The following is a 21,976-nucleotide window of genomic DNA, read 5'->3' on the forward strand; positions in this document are numbered from 1 at the left end:
AAATACTGTAGGTATAAATTAAAAAAAAAAAGTATCAGGGCTATATGAAGGAAAACAAAATTCTGATGAATGAACGTTTACAAAGGCATATTTCATTCATGTTCATAGACAGGAAGATTGTTAAAATGTCAGTTCTTCCCAACTTGATCTACAGATTCAATGCAATCCCTAGCAACTGGCGGGGAGCCTGGCTGGCTCAGTCAGTGGAGAACACAACTTTTGATCTTGGGGTTGCAAGTTCGAGTCCCACATTAGGTATAGAGATTACTTAAAAAAAAAAAAGTAAAAAAAAAAAAATTCCAGCAAGTTATTTTGTGGATATCAAAAACTGATTCTAAGGTTTATGTGGAGAGGCAAAAGACCCAGAAGAGCCAATACAATATTGCAGGAAAAGAACAAATTGTACTACCCAACTTCAAGACTTAAAGCAATAGGAATCAAGACAGTGGTATTGACTATAGGAGCTTATGGTACTGGCGAAAGAATAAACAGATCAAAGGATCAGATTAAGGAGGCCAGAAATACACTGACAATAAATATAGTCAACTGATCTCTGACAAAGGAGCCAAGGTACTGTGATGACACAAGTATTCTTTCAAACAAATGGTTCTGGGACAACTGGACATCTACGTGACCAAAAAATGAATAAAGACACAGACCTGACACCTTTCACAAAAATCAACTCGAAGTATGTGCTGAATGAGCACAAAGAGTGAAAACACAGAAAATAAGAATTACTTTAATATTAGTAGTGGCTTCAGCACCATCTGTTCCAAAGGAACTGAACTTCATAGAAGAATCTGTGAAGAATAATCTAAAAAGCACTAATTTTACAGGGCACAGAAAAAGGTGATAGAAAAAACAGGAAAAAGAAAAAGGTGCTTAGAAACAACACAGCCAATATACATACATGATCAGAGCACAAACTATACACAAGAGAAGAGGACTCTGGGCTATGCTGGAAGCGGTAAGGCAAGGGAAGCTCGAAACTTAGAGACTATTATTTTGGTCGAGTTTGGAGAGGAAGCATTTACATGAATTAGACAGAAAATTGGCATCACAAAAAAGGCTTCAAAAACAAGAAATTTGAAAATAAGAAATAGTAGATATTTACGTGCCTACTTACCAGGCATTCTGGCCACATCAAATCTATAGTGGAGCTAGTAATTCCCTGTGGTTTACTTAAAAGAGGATCTAGTGAAAATTAGAGGGGAGACACAACCATTTCCATAAGACAAAACTGACATAGCCTAGAAAATGTGAGCAGTCTTAGGAAATACGCAAAGCTGCAGGAGATGTGGATTAAGTCAGTACAAATCTTTCACTCTACAGGGCCCACAAAGCCAGGAAGCCATGCTGTCACACCAGAACTTTATTTCACAATAAATGAACATCTGAACAGGGGAAGCAAATACAAGCAAGCATAATGAAAGTGGTGCTCAGGAGATCATAGCCAAAGAAATTCAAGACAAGAAAATGAAAAATATATCATTTGTTTTATAGCACAATGGATGTAGAAGGCAATGCAGCCCTTACACACAGGAGTTTTTCTAATAAACTCTGGTTTTTAATAACCTGACACGTAGCCCTATAATTAGCTGTAATTTACTGAGACGTGCAATCTTAAATACAATATAATAAAACTGAAACCTCAGAGGAAGAATCTGAAAAAAAAAATACAAGTCATAAAAATATGATTATTGCTGCAGGGATCTTGTACTCCTTGCAGAGATGAATCTAGAACTGTGTCACATTGATAGAACAGTGGGAAGAGGAAGTTCTGGCCTATCTGGTTGTGTGTGATCTACTTCCTTCAGGCTAAGGGCTCCTTCCTCTTGGCACACACATCCCAGAAGGCTACATGCTGCCAAGACCTTCCCAAGACACAAGAGGTCCAAAGTGTCAGCCAAAAGGTTAGCCACCCAGGTGGCCTTTTGAGGCTCCCTTCTGGGGCTCAGTAACATCCACATTGGGATCACCCCATACAGGGCTCTCTACGGGAATTCTACCAAACGTTTCCTGAAGGAGGAAAGACCCACTTCTTGCCACCTTTCCAGAAAGCATCTGTGAAGCACATCAGACTGTCTCAGAGTTTCATAGATTTTTTCTTCCAGAAAACAAGATATGATCCTTGGGGGACCATGAAATTAATAAACCCTGAAATAAACTGCATCAAGACTTTCGAGTCTGTTCTCAACAGAATAATGAAATTAAAATAGCAAGTTTAAAAACTGAGAAACTTCTCTCCAGAGGGACTCTTCACTGGAGGTTGACAATTAGCGTGAGGCAACAGGAAACCATATATCCTGCAACAGGACATACCCCACAGCTCCTAGCACAGGTGCAGTCTAGGAGGGGACTGTGTGACAGCACTGTCAGCGTGTGACTACAGGAGCCCCATCCTCGGATACGAAAGGCAAGAAGGGGCTTCCTGCTGGGTGCTGCCTATCCATAACACCTTCGTCTGGTGAGGCACTTGCTCTGTTTAACTGTGGACCCGAAGAGGCTCACTGAACCATTTCGCAGTGACCCGAACCTTCAACCGGAACGTGGTACAACTGTCTGGTGCCTGCTATTGAAGGCCTCAGCATCCCTGCTCTCTGGGCTTTTGGTACCAATGGAGTCAGTTCCAAGCAATTCTGGGATGTCCATAGGGCTGAGGAAACAAAAAAAAACACAAGTCTGAGAAGATCGGCAATCTCAGGAACAGTGGGAATGAAGCCCAACTTAAATAAGAACTAAAAGCGCAGTATAAATAAATGGCTTTTTCATTTACAAGTGACAAAACTTTGACCCTAAGCCATAACTAAGGCATTTTATTATTTTTTTTAAAGATATTACTCATTTATTTGAGATAGAGAGAGAAAGAGAACAGGAGCAGGGGCGCAGAGGGAGAGGGAGAAGCAGACTCCCCACTGAGCAGGGAGCCCAATGTGGGACTCGATCCCAGGACCCCAGGATCATGACCTGAGCCGAAGGCAGCCGCTTAGCTGACAGAGCCACCCAGGCGCCCCTATTCCTTTTTTAATAACGCATCCATGGGCACTCTGTGAAGCCTAGTCCCGGGGCACTCACCGATCCATGGTCAGGTGAGTTGAGAACATGCTGTTCCCTGTACCCCAAGAGCCCCAGCCAGTCAGGACAAAACAGTGTAGTGTAGGACAAAACTGCTGCCAGCATAGCACCTGCTCTACCTGCCTCGACGGCTTCCCAGAGTTATCTGACCATGAAGGAGCCAGTCTCGGTACCACAGCACTTCAGAGTGCCAGGGGGACCCGAACGGCCGTGGTACAGCAGCGGGGCGGGCGGGGGGGGGGAGGCGCTTGCTGGGCCATCCCTTGGTTCCCGGTGCTCTAGCTGTCAGCTCCCTGGGAGGAGCGTGCCAGCCTCTGCTTCTCTGTGCGCCCTGTGGTGTCCTGCACAGGGGTGACTCAAGTACTTTGACAGGGAAAGAAGGAAGGAGAGGAGAGGATCACAGAGTGGGGAGGGGGCAGGTAGAGGTGCTGAGAGGAAGGGAAACCTGGGATCCACCATGTGCACAGCCAGGACCTGGCACCACTGCTCCTTCACCTCCCACCCACTGCACCGGGGCTCTCAGATGGCTCCCGGCCCCACAGGGGGCCACATGGCCCGCAGCTCAGCACTCAGGACCAGAGCAAGACCATCTCAAGCCCAAACAAGAACTGGAAGAACCATATGTTAAGGTCCCCTACTGGCCAAGAAAGGGAGAAACAAAGGAGGAGCGAGGAAGAACCGGCGCTGGTTGGGAAGTGGAGCCAAACACAGGGCTCCAAACAGGACTGGAATGGCAGAGGCCAGGCCGAGTGGTGGCTCAGCAGCATGGCCCATCCCCTGCAGACTCCTACCTTGGGCCGGTAGCCCCGCTCGGCCATCATCTTCGCTTCCTGCTGTAGCAAGGTGTCGCTGAGCTGCTCTGCCCGCCTCGCCTCCTCTTCTTCCTCCTCCTGCTGCTGGTCCTCTTCCCATGCCTGCAGCTGCCGCTGTGCAACCTGGCCACCGAGAGCACAGTCACCCAGGACAAGCTCCTGGGGCGGAGCCCTGCCTTGGATCATGAGGAGAAGCCCGTGGATCTGTGCCGGCTGGATAATCCCAGCTAAGGAATAGTGCCGGCGAGTGCCGCAAGAAGGAAGGGCAATTATGAGACTGGAAAGACAAAAGCTCTGGGTGTGCCCATGTGCTTAGATCATTCTGTGCTCCTATTAGGTCCCGAAATGAATAAACTGTGCCCCAGCAAGCCAAAGCCTGGCAGATGCAGACAGGAAAGAGAGAGGCTTGCCAGGCATGACACTCTTACTCCCACACAGACAGAGGACCTGGAGTAAAGCTGGAACTAATCAGGAGGGTTGGGGTTTCAGCTAGAAAGGAAAAGAGATGCACTGAGCCCATTAGCGTGGGCTTCTCGGACAAGGTCCTAGTGCCAGGCCACGGAAGAAAGTCAAGGGTCTTGGTATCCTGTGCCACAGCGGGGAGGGGCCACAGCGAGGCCTGCTGCGTGTAGCTCACATGCCCCTGGCTGAGGCTGCCTCCCCCCATGACCCCCCCACCCCCAGCTGAACCCACCTGGGCCTCCAGCTCCTGTTTCCTGGCCGATTTCAGTTCTTCACTCTCCTCCTTCTCACGGCGAGCTGACTCTCTTGCTTCTTCAAGATTTTTAGTAAGTTGCTCCCTGTGTCTCAGGGACTCCTCCTGTGCTCGTCGGTTTTGTTCAAGCTTTTCTCGTATTTGTTGTTGTCTTCCTGTCAAAACCTATCCGCAGCGGGAAGGCAAAGAGTAGATTTTAGCGTGATGCTAAAAGGTACCTGTTCTGTGAGCCCCAGCCTTGTCCTCAGCCTCAGGGCTGAATATGCCAGGTGAAGCCAAGTCCAGATCATAGGAGCGGCCCACACGGTGTCAGCCCTGCCTCCCACCTGTCCCCACCACACACAAAAATGCACACAGACTCTGTGGCAGGGAGAGACAGCTGGGTACCAACAATGTTAGAGGGGATGGAGCTCCCTACCCAGGACAGAAACACAGCAACAAGGTTGTGAGTCTCACTATCCATCAGTTCTAGAAAAATAAACAACAAGCCACGCAGATGACCAGAGATAGAGTCTGGGTCGCCCCCTCAACCTTTTGGATTTAAATGTACTGCTTAGAGTGCCAGAAACCTTCTGGGTTTGAAACTTGGCCTCACCACAGGATAACATCCAGAGCACAGCCAGGCCTGGAGAACCAGGAACAGTGGCAAGCCACCTCCCACACCCAACAATTTTGCTCCCTGGCGGAGACACATAAGTGGCTACAACGAGGAGGAACATGTTTAATAAGAAAACAGAAGGTACTGCAGAGTATGGGTAGTCCCAAAGTGAGAGAGCACCACTGGGACTCCTCATGGATTCCAAAATGACAAGCAGAAAATTAATTTCCATTTTAAACCACTTTAACATCCCCCACCCCTTTTTAAGATTTTATTTATCTATTTGACAGACAGAGATCACAAGCAGGCAGAGAGGCAGGCAGAGAGAGAGGAAGGGAAGCAGGCTCCCTGCTGAGCAGAGAGCCCGACTCAGGGCTTGATCCCAGGACCCTGAGATCATGACCTGAGCCGAAGGCAGAGGGTTTAACCCACTGAGCCACCCAGGTGACCCCCCCCTTTTTTTTAAAATATTATTTATTTATTTGTCAGAGAGAGAGTGAGAGCACAGGCAGACAGAATGGCAGGCAGAGGCAGAGGGAGAAGCAGGCTCCCTGCCGAGCAAGGAGCCCGATGTGGGACTTGATCCCAGGAAGCTGGGATGGTAACCTGAGCCAAAGCCAGCTGCTCAACCAACTGAGCCACCCAAGCATCCCCACTTTAACTTTCAATACATGGATAACGAAGGCTTTTCTCTAAAAAGATTTCTTTTTTTTAATTGTTTTTTTTTTTTATTACAGAATCTCAACCTGCAATGTGGGGCTTGAACTCATGAGTCCAGGATTAAGAGGTACATGGTCCACCAACTGAGCCAGCCAGGAGCCCCTAAAAGATTTCCTTCTAATGGGGGTATGCCTCATGTGCATTCCTTAACTCCGACAAAGAAAACAGCTATGTTCCTCCAAGAATCCACTTCTGGTTACACACCCCAAGAAAAAAACATTCTAAATATGGAAAACGGAAAGCCTTATGCACCAAGATGTTCACTGCAATGATTCTTGTAATGCCTCAAAATTAGGGGAGGGGAAAAAAAGAAAGAGTACCCCCAAGAAAGGAATAGAACACAAACTACAACACACACATGTGATATAATATGCAGTTGTCAAAACAGCTCCAAGATGTGACAGTATGTTAGAATGCTTGAAATCAAACAGCGTGGTATGAGGGAACACACAGAGACACACGTCATGCACAGAAACCCAAGTAGTCGAAGGAAACCAAGTTATGGTGCCTGTAGGTGCTGGGGGTCTGGGTGACTTGGTATTTACTTCCTGTACTCACGAATTGTTTTCTACGAAGTTGATACTACTCTCATAACGACATTACAAGTCTCTTTAAGACAACCAGAGAAGCCTGCGTTCCAGAACATTTGGCAGGGTAAGTGCTCGCAGCCGCAATTACCTCGCTCATCAGTCTGTCTCGGGCGCTCCTCTCCCGGGCCCACTCCGCCTCTCTCTTCTCCCACATCTCCTTGGCTTCCTCCCTGGGAACACAGAGCAGATGATAGCAGGCTCCTTGCCACCATCGATGGCAGAAGACCACAAAAGAACCCAAGGGCTCTGCACACACATCTCCTGTGGGGCCAACCTTCACACCAACTTCTGCACCCAACTCTCCACAGGTGACAATTATGAACAAGCTCCCAGATACTGTCCCTCCAGTAAGTGCTCTGGGCTGCCTGTCACGCTCCTGCCTCCTTAAAAAACACAACTGTGATGACCAGCACCCAGGCGACTGCAGCAGTCAGGACCCTGGAGAGAGGAGCCCTGCTGTGCCTGAGCTCTGTCACCTTGCTCCTGAGGTCACTGCTGGCTCACATGAGAGATAAGCAGTGGGGGATGCGAGTCCCCCTCCTCGAGTCCCAAGGATGTCAGGATTCAGTAAGATGAGGACGGGAAAGCACTCTGCAGTGTCTGACCCACAATCTGTGCTTAGTAAACGTGACTTTTCAGTTGATTATTTCAATCTCCTAGATGAATTTTTAGGGTCCAGAACCATCTGTAGTATCAGCATCTCCACAGTTTATAATAATTTCCCATCAAATTTCTAAAATTTTAAATGAACAGACCCTTACTCTAAACCCTAATGATTTCTTCAGGGCAACACCCCCAGAAGCCAGGTCTGTTAGCAAACACGTGCTCCTCACTATGGACAGCTGAGCAAAGGCAGAGGTTTCAGTCACAAGGGAGACCCCCATGGTCCCTGTGCGGCTGTGAGGGACCAGAGTAGAGGCCAAGAGTGTCAGTGCCACCTCTCACCTCAACAGCAGCTGCAGCTCTGCCTCCCGCTCCCTCTCCAGCTGCAGCTGCTCCTCGATGACCTGCTTCATCCACGCTGCGTCGGCCAGGGCCTGCTCCTTCTTGGCCAAGTGCATGCGCTTGTTCTCATCCTCCTTCTCGAGGAGCGCCTGCAGGATGTGCTTGTCCGCCTCCTGGAGGGTGGACAAGGAAGCACAGCGGGGGCGGTGGGAGCTCTTCTGTGGCCCCAGCCTCCCACTTTCACAGCCCCTCCCTCCTGCACTCAGCACAGAGAGCAGACATTCCTGAGGCTTCCAAGGGTTCCGGAGAGAGAGATAGGAAGAGTCAGTAGAATCATTTAGGGACGGTTTTAAACAACACAGGAGAGGCCCAGGAGCTTTCCCTTTCCAAGGGAGACCCCTCGGCTGCCACACGCATGTCCCCGCCCTTGGACAGGCCTGGCAGCACAGATTTCCAGAACACTGTTGGGCAACAGTCTCACTTCTGAGAACAGACTGGAGACCCAAAGGCACAGAGACATGTGCACAAAATGCTCACTGCAGCCATGCTGTAAGAAGAAAGAACCACAAGCGACTGCGACGGAACGGGCTATGATGCACACTGCTACAGTGGGGTGCTGTGCAGAGCGAGGGGGCTCTGGAGGTTCCGTGACGGGAAAGACGCGCTGGGGAAAAGTGGCGTGCCGGCCCCAGCACAGCACCGCTGCCACCTCTGGCCCACCCTGACTGCTGCAGGCCAGGTTGGAGGCAAGCAGGCTTGCTCATTCACTCTCCCTGTCCCTGCGTCACTAGCGAGCCCACGGACAGCTAGTAGAAAAGAACAAGCTCACTCCCAGTATCTGAGGTTTGCCATTAGGTAAATATGCTGAGGAATGCCACCTCGATTTTTAAAGAACCCCACTGCTCATCTCTCCGGGCATCCTGTCCATGTATCTGGGAGACCACCGCAGACCCCTCTGGGGATGGGCGGGGACTCTAGGGCTGCGCAAGGCGGAATCTCCCCCGGGGTCTTATGAGAGCACACCCAGCTACTGAGCAACGGAAAGCATCTTCTTCCAAAGAGGGTAGAAGAAATGCCAGGCTAACCCAGACTCACCAGTTCCTCTTGGATCTGCTGCGTACGCCGATTGAGCTGCACATTATACTGATGTCTCAGAAAGCGTCTAGAAATGAGCAAAACAGGGGCTGCCTTCAGTGTCTCATAAACAATTACTGGAGGTCAGACAGCTGCTTACTACAGACTGTGTCCTCTCTGGTTTGGGATACCCATGCACGTCTGGGAGAGTGAGAGGCTCGCCTCCCTGGCCAGGGCAGCCACTGGGGGCCCTGCTCACACACACCCCAGCTCTGCCTTCTGCCGAAAGGCTGTCATCTGCTTCCTCTCTTCCTCCAGCCTCTCCAGCTCCCACCGCTGCTTTAGCAGATTCTCTTGCTCCTTCCTCAGTTTGGTGGCCTGTGGTGACAATGACAGTTAAATCCAGTTAAGGTCATCATCAGAATCAGAGCTCCCTTCATTCTTCATCTGTATTTTCACCAAATGCAAGGCAACAGGACTGGCCTGGCAGGGGGCAATCAGAACCCCCTCCCACCTCTGGGCTCTGAGCCCTGGGCCCAGCTCACTCATTTCCTGCAAGAGCCTTTCCCAGGCCTGTGGACAAGGATGAGACCCATGCTCCATGCTGCCAAAGGACCCTGCACTCGTCCACGCCTTACTGTAACTTAACCTGTCTCCCCCACCCAACACAGTTCCTGCGGTGAGGGCCAGGAGCTTTGCAGGCCAGGGCTGTGAGGCCTGCTCACAGCTGTCTCTGGAGTCCAGTGCAGTGCTTGGCATCAAGCAGATCATGGGCATTAAGGACCTGTTTCCTGAATCATTTGGGCCTGAGGAAGGACAGGCTTCCCCTCATCTGAATGGGAAGACCCAGCCCAGGAATATAGCTCAGGGCAACTGCATCCTCAAAGAGCCTCCTGAACTCCTGAACCAAAGACCCTCACAGTTTATGCCTTGAGATCCCCAACCTGCTAGCTGAGGAGAGGTGTAGCTGTGTGCTAGAACATCAGACTAATTCAAGTCTACTTAGTGCCCTGGAAAATCCAAGTTCTAAGAAGGTCCTCACAAAGCCACTCTGGAAACACACCTAAGAGAAGTACTCTCTCCATATCATGAACATTCTAGAATCTGGGCATACAACCTAGGAGGATGGAAAACCACAGCTGGGAATACATGTGAAAAGGGAGAGAACCCAGCATTGTTGCATTTCTTAGATTCATCCCTTCCCCCGCATAGGACCTTCTCAGCACAGCTTTCTAAAACGCCATTTTCTAATGATAGGCAGCTGCTAGAGAGGAGCCAGGACCATGCCCTCACCTCCTTCTCCTTCAGCTTCAGCTCCTCCATCTGCTCGAGCAGCGCCTCCGCCTGGAGTTTACCCTCCAACTGCCTCCTTTCCTCTTCTGCTTTCATCCGCTCCAGCGCTTCCCTTCGGGCCCGTTCATACTCATTTTCATACTGTTTGTTCTCTTCCTCTTTGGTGGCTTCTTGCTATGTGGACCCAAAGGAACCCAGGTCAGTATCTGTAACTCGGCCAGCAAAGACCCAGGTCCCCACCGCTGTTCCTCATTTGGATGTGTCTGCACCAGAGTGAGTCATGCCACTTACCAGCTGTGTGACCCTGCGTGAGGGAGCACCTTCCTGTGCTGTTCTCATGGTAAGAAGCATGGGTGTGATGCTTCCCTCAGAGACAACACTGGGGAAAGACTCAGCACAGGGCCTGGCACAGAGGAGGGGCTCAAGAATGTTGGGGTTTCTTCCCCTTCCAAAAGCCAGCAAAATACTCTCCAAAATTAACCCAGAGACACAGCTGCGGGTTCACAGAGGTGTGGACTTTTGTCCCCAGAGGGGCTGCCGTAAGCCAAGGTTGAGAGTTTACGATGCAAACTACATCAAAAGAGACAGCCAGCAACAACAGTGACCTTTAAGATGTGCATTCCATCTGCAAGTGGCCCACCCTGGTCCCCTGTGTGACTCTGCCCCTGGGAATGAGCACAATGGATTGTCGTACGTGTCAGAGCAACCGCCATTCGGTGTTAGCATGTTACATCAACTTCGATCAAGTCTATTCCTGGATCAGAGTCATTAACATCGAAAACAAGAAAACTTCGAGGCCCTGGAGACAGCATACCCACCACAGCACGGAGGACTATTTCCCAAGTCATTTACCACACCTGTTTTTTTTCTTCTTCCTGCATTTTCCAAGAGTTTATCACATGCTCCTTGTGCAGGGCTGATTCAATCTGAGGGTGAGAAGGCAGAGAAGATGAACTTCCTCACTGGCTCATGTGACAGACGTATGCTGCAGGGTGCACCGGCAGTCGCCCTAAGTTCCCCACTCGAGGATTCAGGGAGGCCCAGGTACCTTACAGGGGAGCACAAGAGGACCCCAACATGGACAGTCCGAATGCCAGCCAGTTGGTGTTTACTGACTTAAAGGACTAGGCAGTTCTAAGCAAACCGTAAGAGTTGTAACAAAGGAGCACAAACTTTTCTCCCAGCACCCTGGGGGTTGAGCAGAGGCCGGGCAGTGGACACTGAAATGGAAACAGGATCTGAAAGGCCACCTCTGGCTGCTCCAAAGTATGGAAGTCTCAGGGCAGCAGGAGCTGGCTGAGGGACAGACTCAGCCTTCTGCCTGGCTCCTCAGAACTCCCTCTGCAGAGCTGGATAAACACATACTCCTGTAGCAACAGATGCGACATATCTGGGGTAGTCAAGAAGAGATTTCGGGATGAGGGGGTAGTGCCTGGTGGCTCAGTCGGTTAAATGTCCGACTCTCCATCTCAGCTCAGGCCCTGATCTCAGGGTCCTGAGTTCAAGCCCCATGTTGAGCTCCACAACGGGCGTGAAGCCTACTTAAAAAAAAAAAAAAAGGAGAGAAAGAGAAGAGATTTGGGTTTAAAGAAATTTTTGGGTGAGAAAATTAATTACAGCACTACCTAAAAGCTTTTATTGGGGAAACCATCAGAGAGAAAGAACCAGAGCACAAGCAAAGGGAGAAGCAGGCAGAGGTAGAAGCAGGCCTCTTGCAGAGCAAGGAGCCTAATGTGGGACTTGATCCCAGGACCCTGGGATCATGACATGAGCTGAAGGCAGATGTTTAACTAAGCCACCCAGGTGTCCCTAATTTGAGTGTTCTAAATAAACATTTTTTTTTAAATAAAGATTTTATTTATTTATTTGACAGGGAGAGAGAGATCACAAGTAGAGCAGCTGGCGGGGCGGTGGGGGAAGCAGGCTCCCCACCAAGCAGAGAGCCCGACGCGGGGCTCAATCCCATGACCCGAGCCGAAGGCAGAGGTTCAACCCACTGAGCCACCCAAGTGCCCCATTTTTTTTTTTTTTAAAGATTTTATTTATTTATTTGACAGACAGAGATCACAAGTAGGCAGAGAGAGAGGGGGAAACAGGCTCCCTATTGAGCAGAGAGCCCAACGCGGGGCTCAATCCCAGAACCCTGGGATCATGACCCAAGCTGAACGCAGAGGCTTTAATCCACTGAACCACCCAGGAGCCCCTAAATAAACATTTCCGAGTAAAAGATTTTGGAGCACCAACCTAAGCCCTCAAATGGCCAAGGAAAGTCTTAGTGCTAACTTTATAAAACTCCAAACCACCAAATTACTCCATTACTTAGTAACTAGCAATTTCCAAATATAATTAGGAATAAATAAACTCATCCCACCAAAGAAAGACACAAAGTTTAAGTTGAAATAAATTACTGACAACAACACGGGTCATCCTCCTCTAGCCCAGTCTCCGTGGAAGGGTGCTACTCAAGCCAGACCAGCCCTCCCTTGCTCCCAGGTCTCATCCATTGTCATCCTTTCTCCTGCCACCCCAGTCTGGCCTCCACCACCACTGCCCTGGCTTCACCCCTTCCTGCTGACTTCCATGGTGCTACCAAAGCTACTGTTCCCCAAAATGCAGCTTGGTCCCACTGTACCCCTGCTTAAAATCATCCAGGTGCTCTCCATGCTTCCAGGAGAAGGCCACACAAGTCTGGCCGGGATCTGGGCCCACCTGCCTCACCAGCCTCATCTCCTGCAGTCCCCCTTCCCTCTCTGACGGCGCAACCTCTCAGCCACTGTTGCTCCGTGGACTCGCTCAGGCCTGATCCTCGCTCAGCTGCGTCAATCTGGAATGTCCTTTCCTCACCTCCACACCATCAGGTAAAAGCCCATGTCCTTCCACACTTCACCCCAGCAACTCCTCTGAGATGTGTCTCTGACCCCCATCTTTCCGGGCCTGCAAAGCCCACTGCAATCTGCACTGTAACAAGCTGCCCACTGTCTCCTGCACTGGACAGCGAGCTCTTGAAGAGTGGGGACCCCACCTAATCTCCACATGCGCAGGGGCTAAACCAGGCAGCGAATGTTCAGTAAGTGCTGGCTTAAGACCAAACGAACCAGATCTGCCTGGTGCATTTTTCAGGTTCTCTCCTGTTTCACCCCCAGAAAGAGATGCAAGTTGAAAAACAAGAAGGGAAACATGATTTCATCTACTGAGGCAAATCAAAGGTTTTCACCTCTCGAAGTCTGGGGTGGTTCTTTTTCCAGTGTTCGTATAAAAGTTGTTCAGCAATCTGTCAAGAAAACACAAAGCCTCATGTCACTTCTCAAATCCATTCGCATTTTGGATAACCCCCAGCAGAAGTCAGCTCAGGCTGAACGCCCCTCCCCTGGCTCGCTGTCACAGCACCTGCCCTTCAGACCGCCTTCCCGCGGTGCACCCCCAGCTCTGGTAGACACCGGAACGGAACCAGACAAGCCTGACAAATGACTGCCACATGGTGATGGAAGGGTGCCAAGATCTGATGCTACAGATGGGTCCCAGATGTGACAGATCCGTTGCAAAAGATAGAGCAGGCTTCACTAAACAGACTGGGGCTCACCATTCCCCACAAGTACTGCCAAGCCTCTGCAGGACCACGGGACTGGAATAAAGGCAAAGGACTCAGAGGTCATGATTTAAGGGGCCAAAGAGAATAGAAGTGACTCATGCAAAACACATGTGAAGAACAACATAGCACAATCCCGTTGCCCTGCAGGCTCTGCCGTTAAGGGCTGGCTCATCAGACCAGAGTCCCCAGGGGCAGCCCCCACATAAGCTGCACTGACTGGCTAGGGACACTCCCACTCTCCTAGGCTCCTAAGGGACTAGAAGACGTTACCAGTTTCCTCTGCTCTTCTCGGGCCGACTTCAGATTGCCGTGCCGCTCCCGGATCCTTCCCTCCCGCAAGTCCATGCTTAGCCGCAGTGCCTCCAGCTCTCTGGCGAGCAGGTCCTGCTCCTCCAGCAGGAGCTGCCTGAGTCTGTCCCGCCTGCCTTCCAGCTGCTTCCTCTTCTCCTCCTTCATCTTCTCCCGCTGATAGGCATGCATGCTGGGGGTAGAAGGAGCCCTCCCTACATCAGTCATGTGACAGCCACCCACGGCATGCCCTGCTCTGCTGTGTGGCCAAAGAGGCTAAGATGGACGTGACATGGTGATCCAGGAAAGTGTCAGCAGGTCATGGAACGCTATGCATAACAGCATCTTGGTTTCACAATAAGGAAGTGTACAGTGGTCTCCCGTATGCACACAGTCACAGTAGTCGCTAACGCTTGAGCAATTACCATGTACCAGGTACTAGATACATGGATGGCTTCCTATTCACCATAAATTCTAAAAAGTGGATTCTGTTGTAGCCCCACGTCACGGAGGAGGAAACAAGGCTCATTTATACAGCAAGTGACACAGTCAGGATTTCCATCTAGGTTTGTCTAACTCCAAAGCCTATGCTTTTACCTTCCATGTTTTTTACATTTATTTCTGTAACAATCGATGTGTGTGTGTGTGTGTATGTGTGTGTGTGTGTGTAATTTATACACACACAGCTGGGGAAAAGTACGGGAGGATCTGCATCAGACTATTAACTGTGGTTCTCTCTGGGGATAAAGGGTCACCCAGAGACTCCCAGATTCTACATATATTTCTTACTGTTTTCTCTTTTTTAATGCAAATATATTATTTCACTGGTGATCTTTCTTTTCAGTTTTCAACTGGAAACACATGACCATGCAGGGAACCTACGCAATCCAGCAAATTCCTCCAGAAAACGTGCTGTTAAGCTACTCCCCCACCCCCACCCCCTGGGTTCTTAAAGCCACATGCCCTGACCAACAAGTGGTTTCCTGCCTCTGTCCCCCTAAAGTCACTGTAGTTACCTCCGCTGGTAGGAGGTCTTGGAGCTCCATTCAGCCTGTTTGAAGCTACAGATATCAGATATCCTGAAGTAGCGGCTGTTCTGGTCCCATTGTTGCCGAAGCCGGGCCTCCTGCTCTCGGTGTCGCTGTCGGGCCATCTGCTGGTCCAGAAGCCTCCGGCTGCACCAGTAAGAAGGCAGCGTGGGGAGTGCCATCTGAGGAGAACGGCAATGGTAGGAAAATGAGCCCGCTAATGATTGGTCATCACCTCTTGGCTGCCCCCGGAATCACCCTACTCCAGACCAATGACATCAAAAAAGTCAGTGCAGGCCCCCAGGCAGCAGCATTTTCCAAATGCTTTGCAAATCATCACTTTAAATAAGCCTGGACTGCACCCAGCTGTGAGCCAGACACCATCGAGGACGCTGCAGATGAAGGCAGGGAACCAGTCCTAGCAATGCTGGTCCAAACATGTGGGGACTTCAATGCTCCTCACAAAGTAACAGGGATAATGATTTCAGGAACACATATATGTGCGAAACTCTTGACATATATGATATTTTTTATTGTTAAAATCACTCTGTTATTTGGCAGGTGAGCAAACTCAAGCTCAAAATGGTAACTGGGTGGCTCGGTGGGTTAAGCCTCTGCCTTCGGCTCGGGTCGTGATCTCGGGGTTCTGGGATTGAGTCTTGCGTCGGGCTCTCTGCTCAGCGGGGAGCCTGCTTCCCTCTCTCTCTCTGCCTGCCTCTCTGCCTACTTGTGATCTTTCCCTGTGTGTCAAATAAATAAATAAGATCTTTTTAAAAATAAATAAATAAAATTTAAAACCAAAACAAAATGGTGAAGAGGCATGCCCAGGATCACAGAGCTAGGAAGCAGAGGAAATGAAAGGACCGGGATCCTATTTCATGACAGTGTCAAACCAAGGCCTGGGCTGTGTAGACAGCAAGAGGCTGCCTGTGAGGACCAATGTGCCCTGGCTCTGGCAACCTCCGGGGTGCGTCCCAGCCCAGCGGTCACAGCTGGAAGTGCTCTGGATTGGCATGGAGGACACATCCCTCAACTTACAGATGGAGAAACTGAGACCCCAGAGAGGAATCGATGTGCCCAGATCACCGAGCAAAATGGGAACACAACGGAGACTTGAAAGCTGAGAGCAGTCTCACTCCAGACACCTCCTTCCCTGAGCCCAGAGCTGCCAAGATGGGCAGGGTCTACACAGTGCTTGGCTACGACGGTGCTTACGGAACGTCTGTTGAATAGGCGGATAGGTCTGGGTCCAGGCCAAGCCTCAGACTCGGTGCTCAGAGCTGGGGAAAAGTAATCCACATCTATGGGCCAAGTTTAGCCTGCGGCTGCCAGTTCACAACCTGTCTTGGAACTGTGGCAAGGTGCACCTAACTTTTTCCTTGCCCTGTAAGCCGCCCGCGGAAAAGTTTTGCACCAGGAATCAAGAAACGAGACTCCCGTCCCAGATCGGTCCCATCCTTCACGCAGCCCCAACGTCCACAGACGACAAACGGGGTTGCAGAGCAAGGCGTCGGACCCAGAGCGCGCAGGGACTATGGGTCCCCGGACGCCAGCCGCGGTTCCCGCCAGCGCGTGGCCACTGCGGCCGGGGTCCCCGAGTCCCGACCCCCACGCCGGATCCGGCCGAGCCCATCCTCCAACTCACGTTCCTCCGCGCCCCGGAACTTCCGAAAAGTGCCCCCGCTGAGCTCCTGCATGCCCCAATCAAGGCCGGCAAGTCCCGCCCGGCCGCGACGCACCAACGCCCGCCGTTTCCCCGCTCGTTGCCCGTGGCAACGGGCGGACGACGGGGTGCCGCAAGGGCCAAGCCGCCTCCAGCGCGATACCGAACGCGCGGAGAGAAAGGAGGGTGCTTTTTTTCCTCTGGCGCCCTCTCGTGGGGGGCGGGAGATCAATCCCAAACGTCGCTCATCCCGGAAACAGGGAAAGATGAAGGTAAGGGAATCCTCACTACTCCGCAAAAATCAGAACGGTGGTTACCTGGGGGTTGAAGGTGAGGGTTGCCCGGGGTGGGGGGTGGGGAGGTGGGGAGAAGGTGAGGGGGACAAGTCAGTGGTTCTCAAGCCTGGCTGCACACGAGAATCACTTGGGGAGGTCTTAAAAGTCCAGGTGCCTTTAAAGAAGACAAAATAAATAAATCCAGATGCCCAGACCAAACTCCAGACCAGTCCCATCAGTTTCTCAGGGGTTGTCTCAGCTCCCCAGGTGCACACAGCGTGCAACCAGCTGAGAGAATCGCTGGCCTAAGTGGATACATTTATTGGTTAACTATTGTCTTTAACTTGATGGTGGGTTCAAGGGTGTTCATTCTATTGGCGTTTTATGACTCGCATGTGTTACATGTATTATTTTATGTATGAAAAAGATAATAAAGGGGCGCCCGCCTGTCTCATTGGTTGAGCCTGCAACTCCTGAATGTCAGGATCATGAGTTGGAGCCCTATGTTGGGCATAAAACTTAGTCTAAAAATTTTTTTCTTTTTCTTTTTTTTTTTTTTTTTTTTAAAAGATTTCATTTATTTAGTTGACAGAGAGAGAGAGAGAGGATAGAGGGAGCAGCAGGCTCTCCACTGAGCAAGGAGCCGGATGGGGGCTCCATCCCAGGACCCGGAGATCATGACCTGAGCCGAAGGCAGTCGCTTAAGACTGAGCCACCCAGGCGCCCCCAATTTTTTCTTTAAATACATAAATTTACCTTAAAAAAATAGACAACTTCACTCATTCAGCCTCTTTCATTTGCCCATTTTTCTTTAATTCTCTTAAATCCTCCCTTCATTCTTATTCATTTGTCTAGTTTCTTTTCTGGGTGCAGCAAAGCAAATTGTTGAACATTTTGGCCTCTATTCCAACCTCCACCAAGCCAATTCTGGGGTCTCGGGCAGGTCACTTCTCTCTGGAAATGAGAGCAGTAAGGAAATGGAACAGAGAGACCATTAGACCAGGCAGCTCTGGTTCCTTGCTAGCCTAGCAAGCAAACAAAACCTAAACCAGAATCAAGCCAGGCTGCACACAAGAAATCTGAGAAAATTTAAAACTGAGAGTCTGAGAAAAACTAAATGTAAGGACAACCAACCACTGACATCTGGCCTTTCCCAAATAAGGCAACTGCATAAGCGATTTCCTTGCTTTGCCTCTGCTTCTTCTCTGTAAAAAGCCTCTCCCCCAGGTCCTGCCCACTGGAGGAGAGCTCCTACCCACCTTTGGATTGATGCTACTCAGTTAAAACCGATATATGCCAGGGCGCCTCAGTGGGTTAAAGCCTTTGCCTTAGGCTCAGGTCATAATCTCAGGGTCCTGGGATTGAGCCCCCACATCGGGCTCTCTGCTCAGCAGGGAGCCTGCTTCCCTCTCTCTCGGCCTGCCTCTCTGCCTACTTGTGATCTCTGTCTGTCAAATAAATAAATAAAATCTTTTTTAAAAAATCGATATATGCCCTAATAAACGCTTGGAAATTTTAATGTGCCTCGTGGTGTACACTTTAACAAGAGTACCAGCAGAGCTGTTTTTTAGCATTGCCCTTGTGAGATGAAATGAAGGTTTCCAAGGAGAGCACGCAGGTGCTGTTTACCTGGTACATCTCAGGAAGTACTTTCTTCCCATCTCCCTTTACTTGACTCTTGCTGACTCCGGGTCGGCCCTGCCCCATGCATGAGATTCCCCAGGGTTACCTTCCTGTTAGTCCCTACCTCTTTGGCCAAGATCATGGCCTCTTTTCCATATTGTATCCCCCCTGCCTGCCAACGGGCCAAGGAGGCAGCTACCCAGGGGGTCAGCCAACCCAGCAAAAGAGCCCAATACATGAACGCTTATTGGTGGGTCTCTCTGAGTGTGGTAGGAACTTCAGAAATATGTGAATTGGGGTGGCGGGGGAGGAAGAAATATCTGAATTGAGTAGGGGGAGACCTGGCTTGGGTCCTGATTTTGTGCCTCTTGAGTGAGTCCCCTCTGCTCCCCGGGCCTTTGATTTTCTTATCTGTATAATAATTACCTTAAAGGACCAAAAAGGCTCCACTAGTGCGACTCCAGGGCCTAGGGCTTGACTGGTGTGGCCCTCGGGCCATGGTCTCTGGGCCTCTTCTGCTGGGCAGCCATCCCCACCGGCCCCCCACTTATTCAACTTCTACCCTCATGATTACATAGCTTCCTACAGCTCATTAAGCATGTTTACAAGTATCTTTTCCTTTGTTCTTCTCAGGACCCCTGTGAGATATTTTACTGTTGTTCCCATATTACTACTTTTTAAAAAAGATTTTATTTCTTTAAAACATTTTTAAAGATTTATTCATTTTAGAGAGAGATTGAGAGAGACTGCATGTGCACACGAGCAGTGGGAGCGGCAGAGGGAAAGGGAGGGAATCCTCAAGCAGCCTCCCCACTGAGCACAGTGCCCAACGCTGGGCTCCATCCCAAGACCCTGAGGTCATGACCTGAGCTGAAATCAAGAGTCGGACACTCAACCAGCTAAGCCACACAGGCACCCCAAAAGATTTTATTTTTTTAAAGTATAATTCCTACACCCAACTCAGGGCTTGAACTCATGACCCAGAGATCAAAGAGTCACACACTCCACTGACTGAGGCAGCCAGGAGCCCCTTATTCCTGTTTTAAAGTTGTCTGAACTGAGCCTCAGAGAGTGGTGTCCTTGCTCAAGTGAGGTGGTAGAAGCCCCACCCTGTCTGATTCCAGGACCCCTGCGCCCTCTCAGCAGGGATCACCCTCTTCCCTGCTGTCCTCCCCACCTCCAGCACAGGGGAGGCTCACCATAAATATCTGTTGCAAATGAATGAGTAGATTCCCTGCTTTTGGGTCCCTTCTTCCTCTCCAAAAGGAAATGGGAAGCATAACATAGAAAGAAAGCAAAAAGAAAAACAGAGCTAATGTTATTTGAATACCATGCGCCAAACGCTTTGGGATGTATTCCCTCCCTTAAGCCTCCTTCCAGCCCGTGAGAGTCCCGCCTCCATCCTGTACCTAAGGGACCCTTAAGCAGTCAAGCCACTCCCTTGAGGTCACAAAGCAGGGATTGTGAAACCCAGAATTCACAGTCAACCTCCAGGAGCTTGTGTTCCCTCTTCAGACTGCTATTCCAGGAGCTTGCAATTTGCAGGTGGAGCTCTTAAAAGAGGCCAGCAGATGTGGACCAGCTGGGCCATTTAAAGAGTTCAGTATTAAATATTTAGTGACAGGTTGATGACTGGCCCACAGGAGGCAGAGAGGGGAAGGCTTGGCAGGTGGACGCTGCTCGTGCTGGGCCCTGGGCCAGTGCTATGAGGATGTCTTTGGGTATCCCAGCACAAGAGGAGAAAAGAGGGCTGGAGACATGGCATGACGACACGGGAGCAGCTCCCCATTGGCTGAAGGGTGGTGGCACTAGAAGCCGTGCCAGGCCCTCAATTAGTAGGTGGCATTGCCAAGGCATGTTGGTCGAAGCTGGGTTTTCATGGGGTTTCAAAATCAGCCACTCCTCCGGCTTCTCTCTTCTCACCGGGACTGGGCTCCCTTTCCTCCCTGAAGATGACAGATGCTGCAGCAGACCCTGGGGTTATGGGGCTGCCTATGAGAGCCCCCAGTTGTGTGTTTTAATAATAAGAACAGAACTAATCATAACTGTAGATATCTAGGGGAAAGAAAGTGTAAAAAAGCATTCACCAACAACAGTGACTAATTCACTAGGGGGCACGATTCAGGGTGATTTGAATTTTTATTTCTCCCTATGCTTTTAAATTTACAATGGTCACTGCTACTTGTATAATTAAAAAAATAATAATAATACATTGGTTGGTGAATCCTAACAACCTGCCTTTCCATCGTGCTTAAGGCTTTATGAAGTACTTTCCGTGGTGAGTGGCTCTCAACCTGGACTATAGGTCTGAATCACCTAGAGAGATTTTTTTTTTTAATCCTGATGCTTGATCCCCGAGACAGAGGTTCTGATGTAATTGGTCAGGGATGGGGCAGTTTATCTTTTTAATTAAAAACCTTTTTAAAGATTTTGTAGTTGAGAGTGAGAGAGGGCACTTTGGTGGGGAGGCAGAGGGCAACAGAGAAAGACTCCCCCCTGAGCAGGGAGCCGGTCAAAGGGCTTGATCCTAGGACCCCAAGATCATGACCAGCTGGAGGCAGATGCCTAATGGACTGAACCACCCATGTGCCGTTTTTTAATTTAAAAAGTTTTAATTGAGGAGCGCCTGGGTGGCTCAGTCGATTAAGCATCTGCCTGCGGCTCAAGCATGATCCCAGGGTCTTGGGATCGAGCTCCATGTCTGGCTTTCTGCTCTGCAGGGAGTCTGCTTCTCCCTCTCTCTCTGCCTGCTGCTCTGCCTGCTTGTGCTCTCTCTCCATCCCTCTCTGTCAAATAAATAAATAAAATCTTTAAAGGTAAAAAATAAAATCTTTAAAAGCAAAAAATAAAAAATAAAGTTTTAATTGAAGTAGAGTTGATACACAATATCATGTTAGTTTCAGGTGCACAATATAGCCTTCAGACAAGATAATCACATACATAACCAAAGGGATTGTGATCACCCTCTGTTGCTGAAGTTGTTACAATATTATTGACTGTGTTCCCTTTGTACTGATCATTCTGGGGACTGATATATTTAACTGGAAGCTCATCCATATTTTGAGTAAACTTCATTTTAGAATAGCTTCATTTTTAAAATATTTTATTTGAGAGAGAGAATGAGAGAGCGAGAGAGAGAGAACCAGAAGGGGAGGGTCAGAGGGTGAAGCAGATTCCCAGCTGAGCAGGGAGCCCAATGCAGGACTCCATCCTAGGACCCTGGGATCATGACCCAGCTGAAGGCAGACTCCCAACAAGTGAGCCACCCAGGCGCCCCAAGCACGGCACATGCTTGCTTCATTCCTCCCAGTGTGGACATCATCATCCTGAAAGACACCTGTGCAGGTAAGTCCGCCCTTTTCAGATCCATGGCCGGGACCTCCCATGACCAGTAATGCTCCATCTGGAAATCAGGTGAGCTCCTCAGACCCTGCTACTATGTGCAGAGGAAGCTGCTGCAAAATGCAGTCATGTCCCAGAACCTTCCATCCAGAGCGCTCTGGTAGTTCAGCCTGCTTCCAGCTTCTAGAATATATTCCTCTGATGGAATGGCACTGTTTTTGGTCTTCCTTTTATTTTTCAAGGCCAAGCCAGTAGGAAGGAAGGAGCCTCCATGAAGCTCTCAATCATTTTGTATCTCTGAGCTTCGATTTTCCCATCTGTGAAATGGGGATGATAACACGAGTTT

At 49.8% G+C, this 21,976-nt stretch overlaps 1 protein-coding gene across 2 annotated transcripts; it reads right to left on the bottom strand.

Annotated features, from left to right (window-relative positions):
* Positions 1 to 1,354: 1,354 nt before the first annotated feature.
* Positions 1,355 to 16,451, bottom strand: TCHP (trichoplein keratin filament binding). 2 transcript variants are annotated; one of them, XM_032847391.1, is made up of 13 exons: positions 16,373 to 16,451; positions 14,716 to 14,909; positions 13,682 to 13,892; positions 13,037 to 13,093; positions 10,680 to 10,748; positions 9,823 to 9,996; positions 8,795 to 8,907; positions 8,551 to 8,617; positions 7,456 to 7,628; positions 6,599 to 6,680; positions 4,582 to 4,767; positions 3,867 to 4,010; positions 1,355 to 2,656 (listed from the first exon to the last, which is right to left on the bottom strand). In XM_032847391.1, exons 2-13 carry the CDS (start codon positions 14,907 to 14,909, stop codon positions 2,624 to 2,626), a joined length of 1,503 nt encoding a protein of 500 aa, XP_032703282.1. In that variant the 5' UTR covers positions 16,373 to 16,451; the 3' UTR covers positions 1,355 to 2,623. The 2 variants fall into 2 exon arrangements, with proteins under 2 accessions (XP_032703282.1, XP_032703283.1); XM_032847392.1 differs by lacking the exon at positions 10,680 to 10,748.
* Positions 16,452 to 21,976: the final 5,525 nt, after the last annotated feature.

This window comes from Lontra canadensis, unplaced genomic scaffold (genome assembly GCF_010015895.1).
Source record: "Lontra canadensis isolate GAN:19392208 unplaced genomic scaffold, GSC_riverotter_1.0 scaffold187, whole genome shotgun sequence".
NCBI lineage: Eukaryota > Metazoa > Chordata > Mammalia > Carnivora > Mustelidae > Lontra > Lontra canadensis.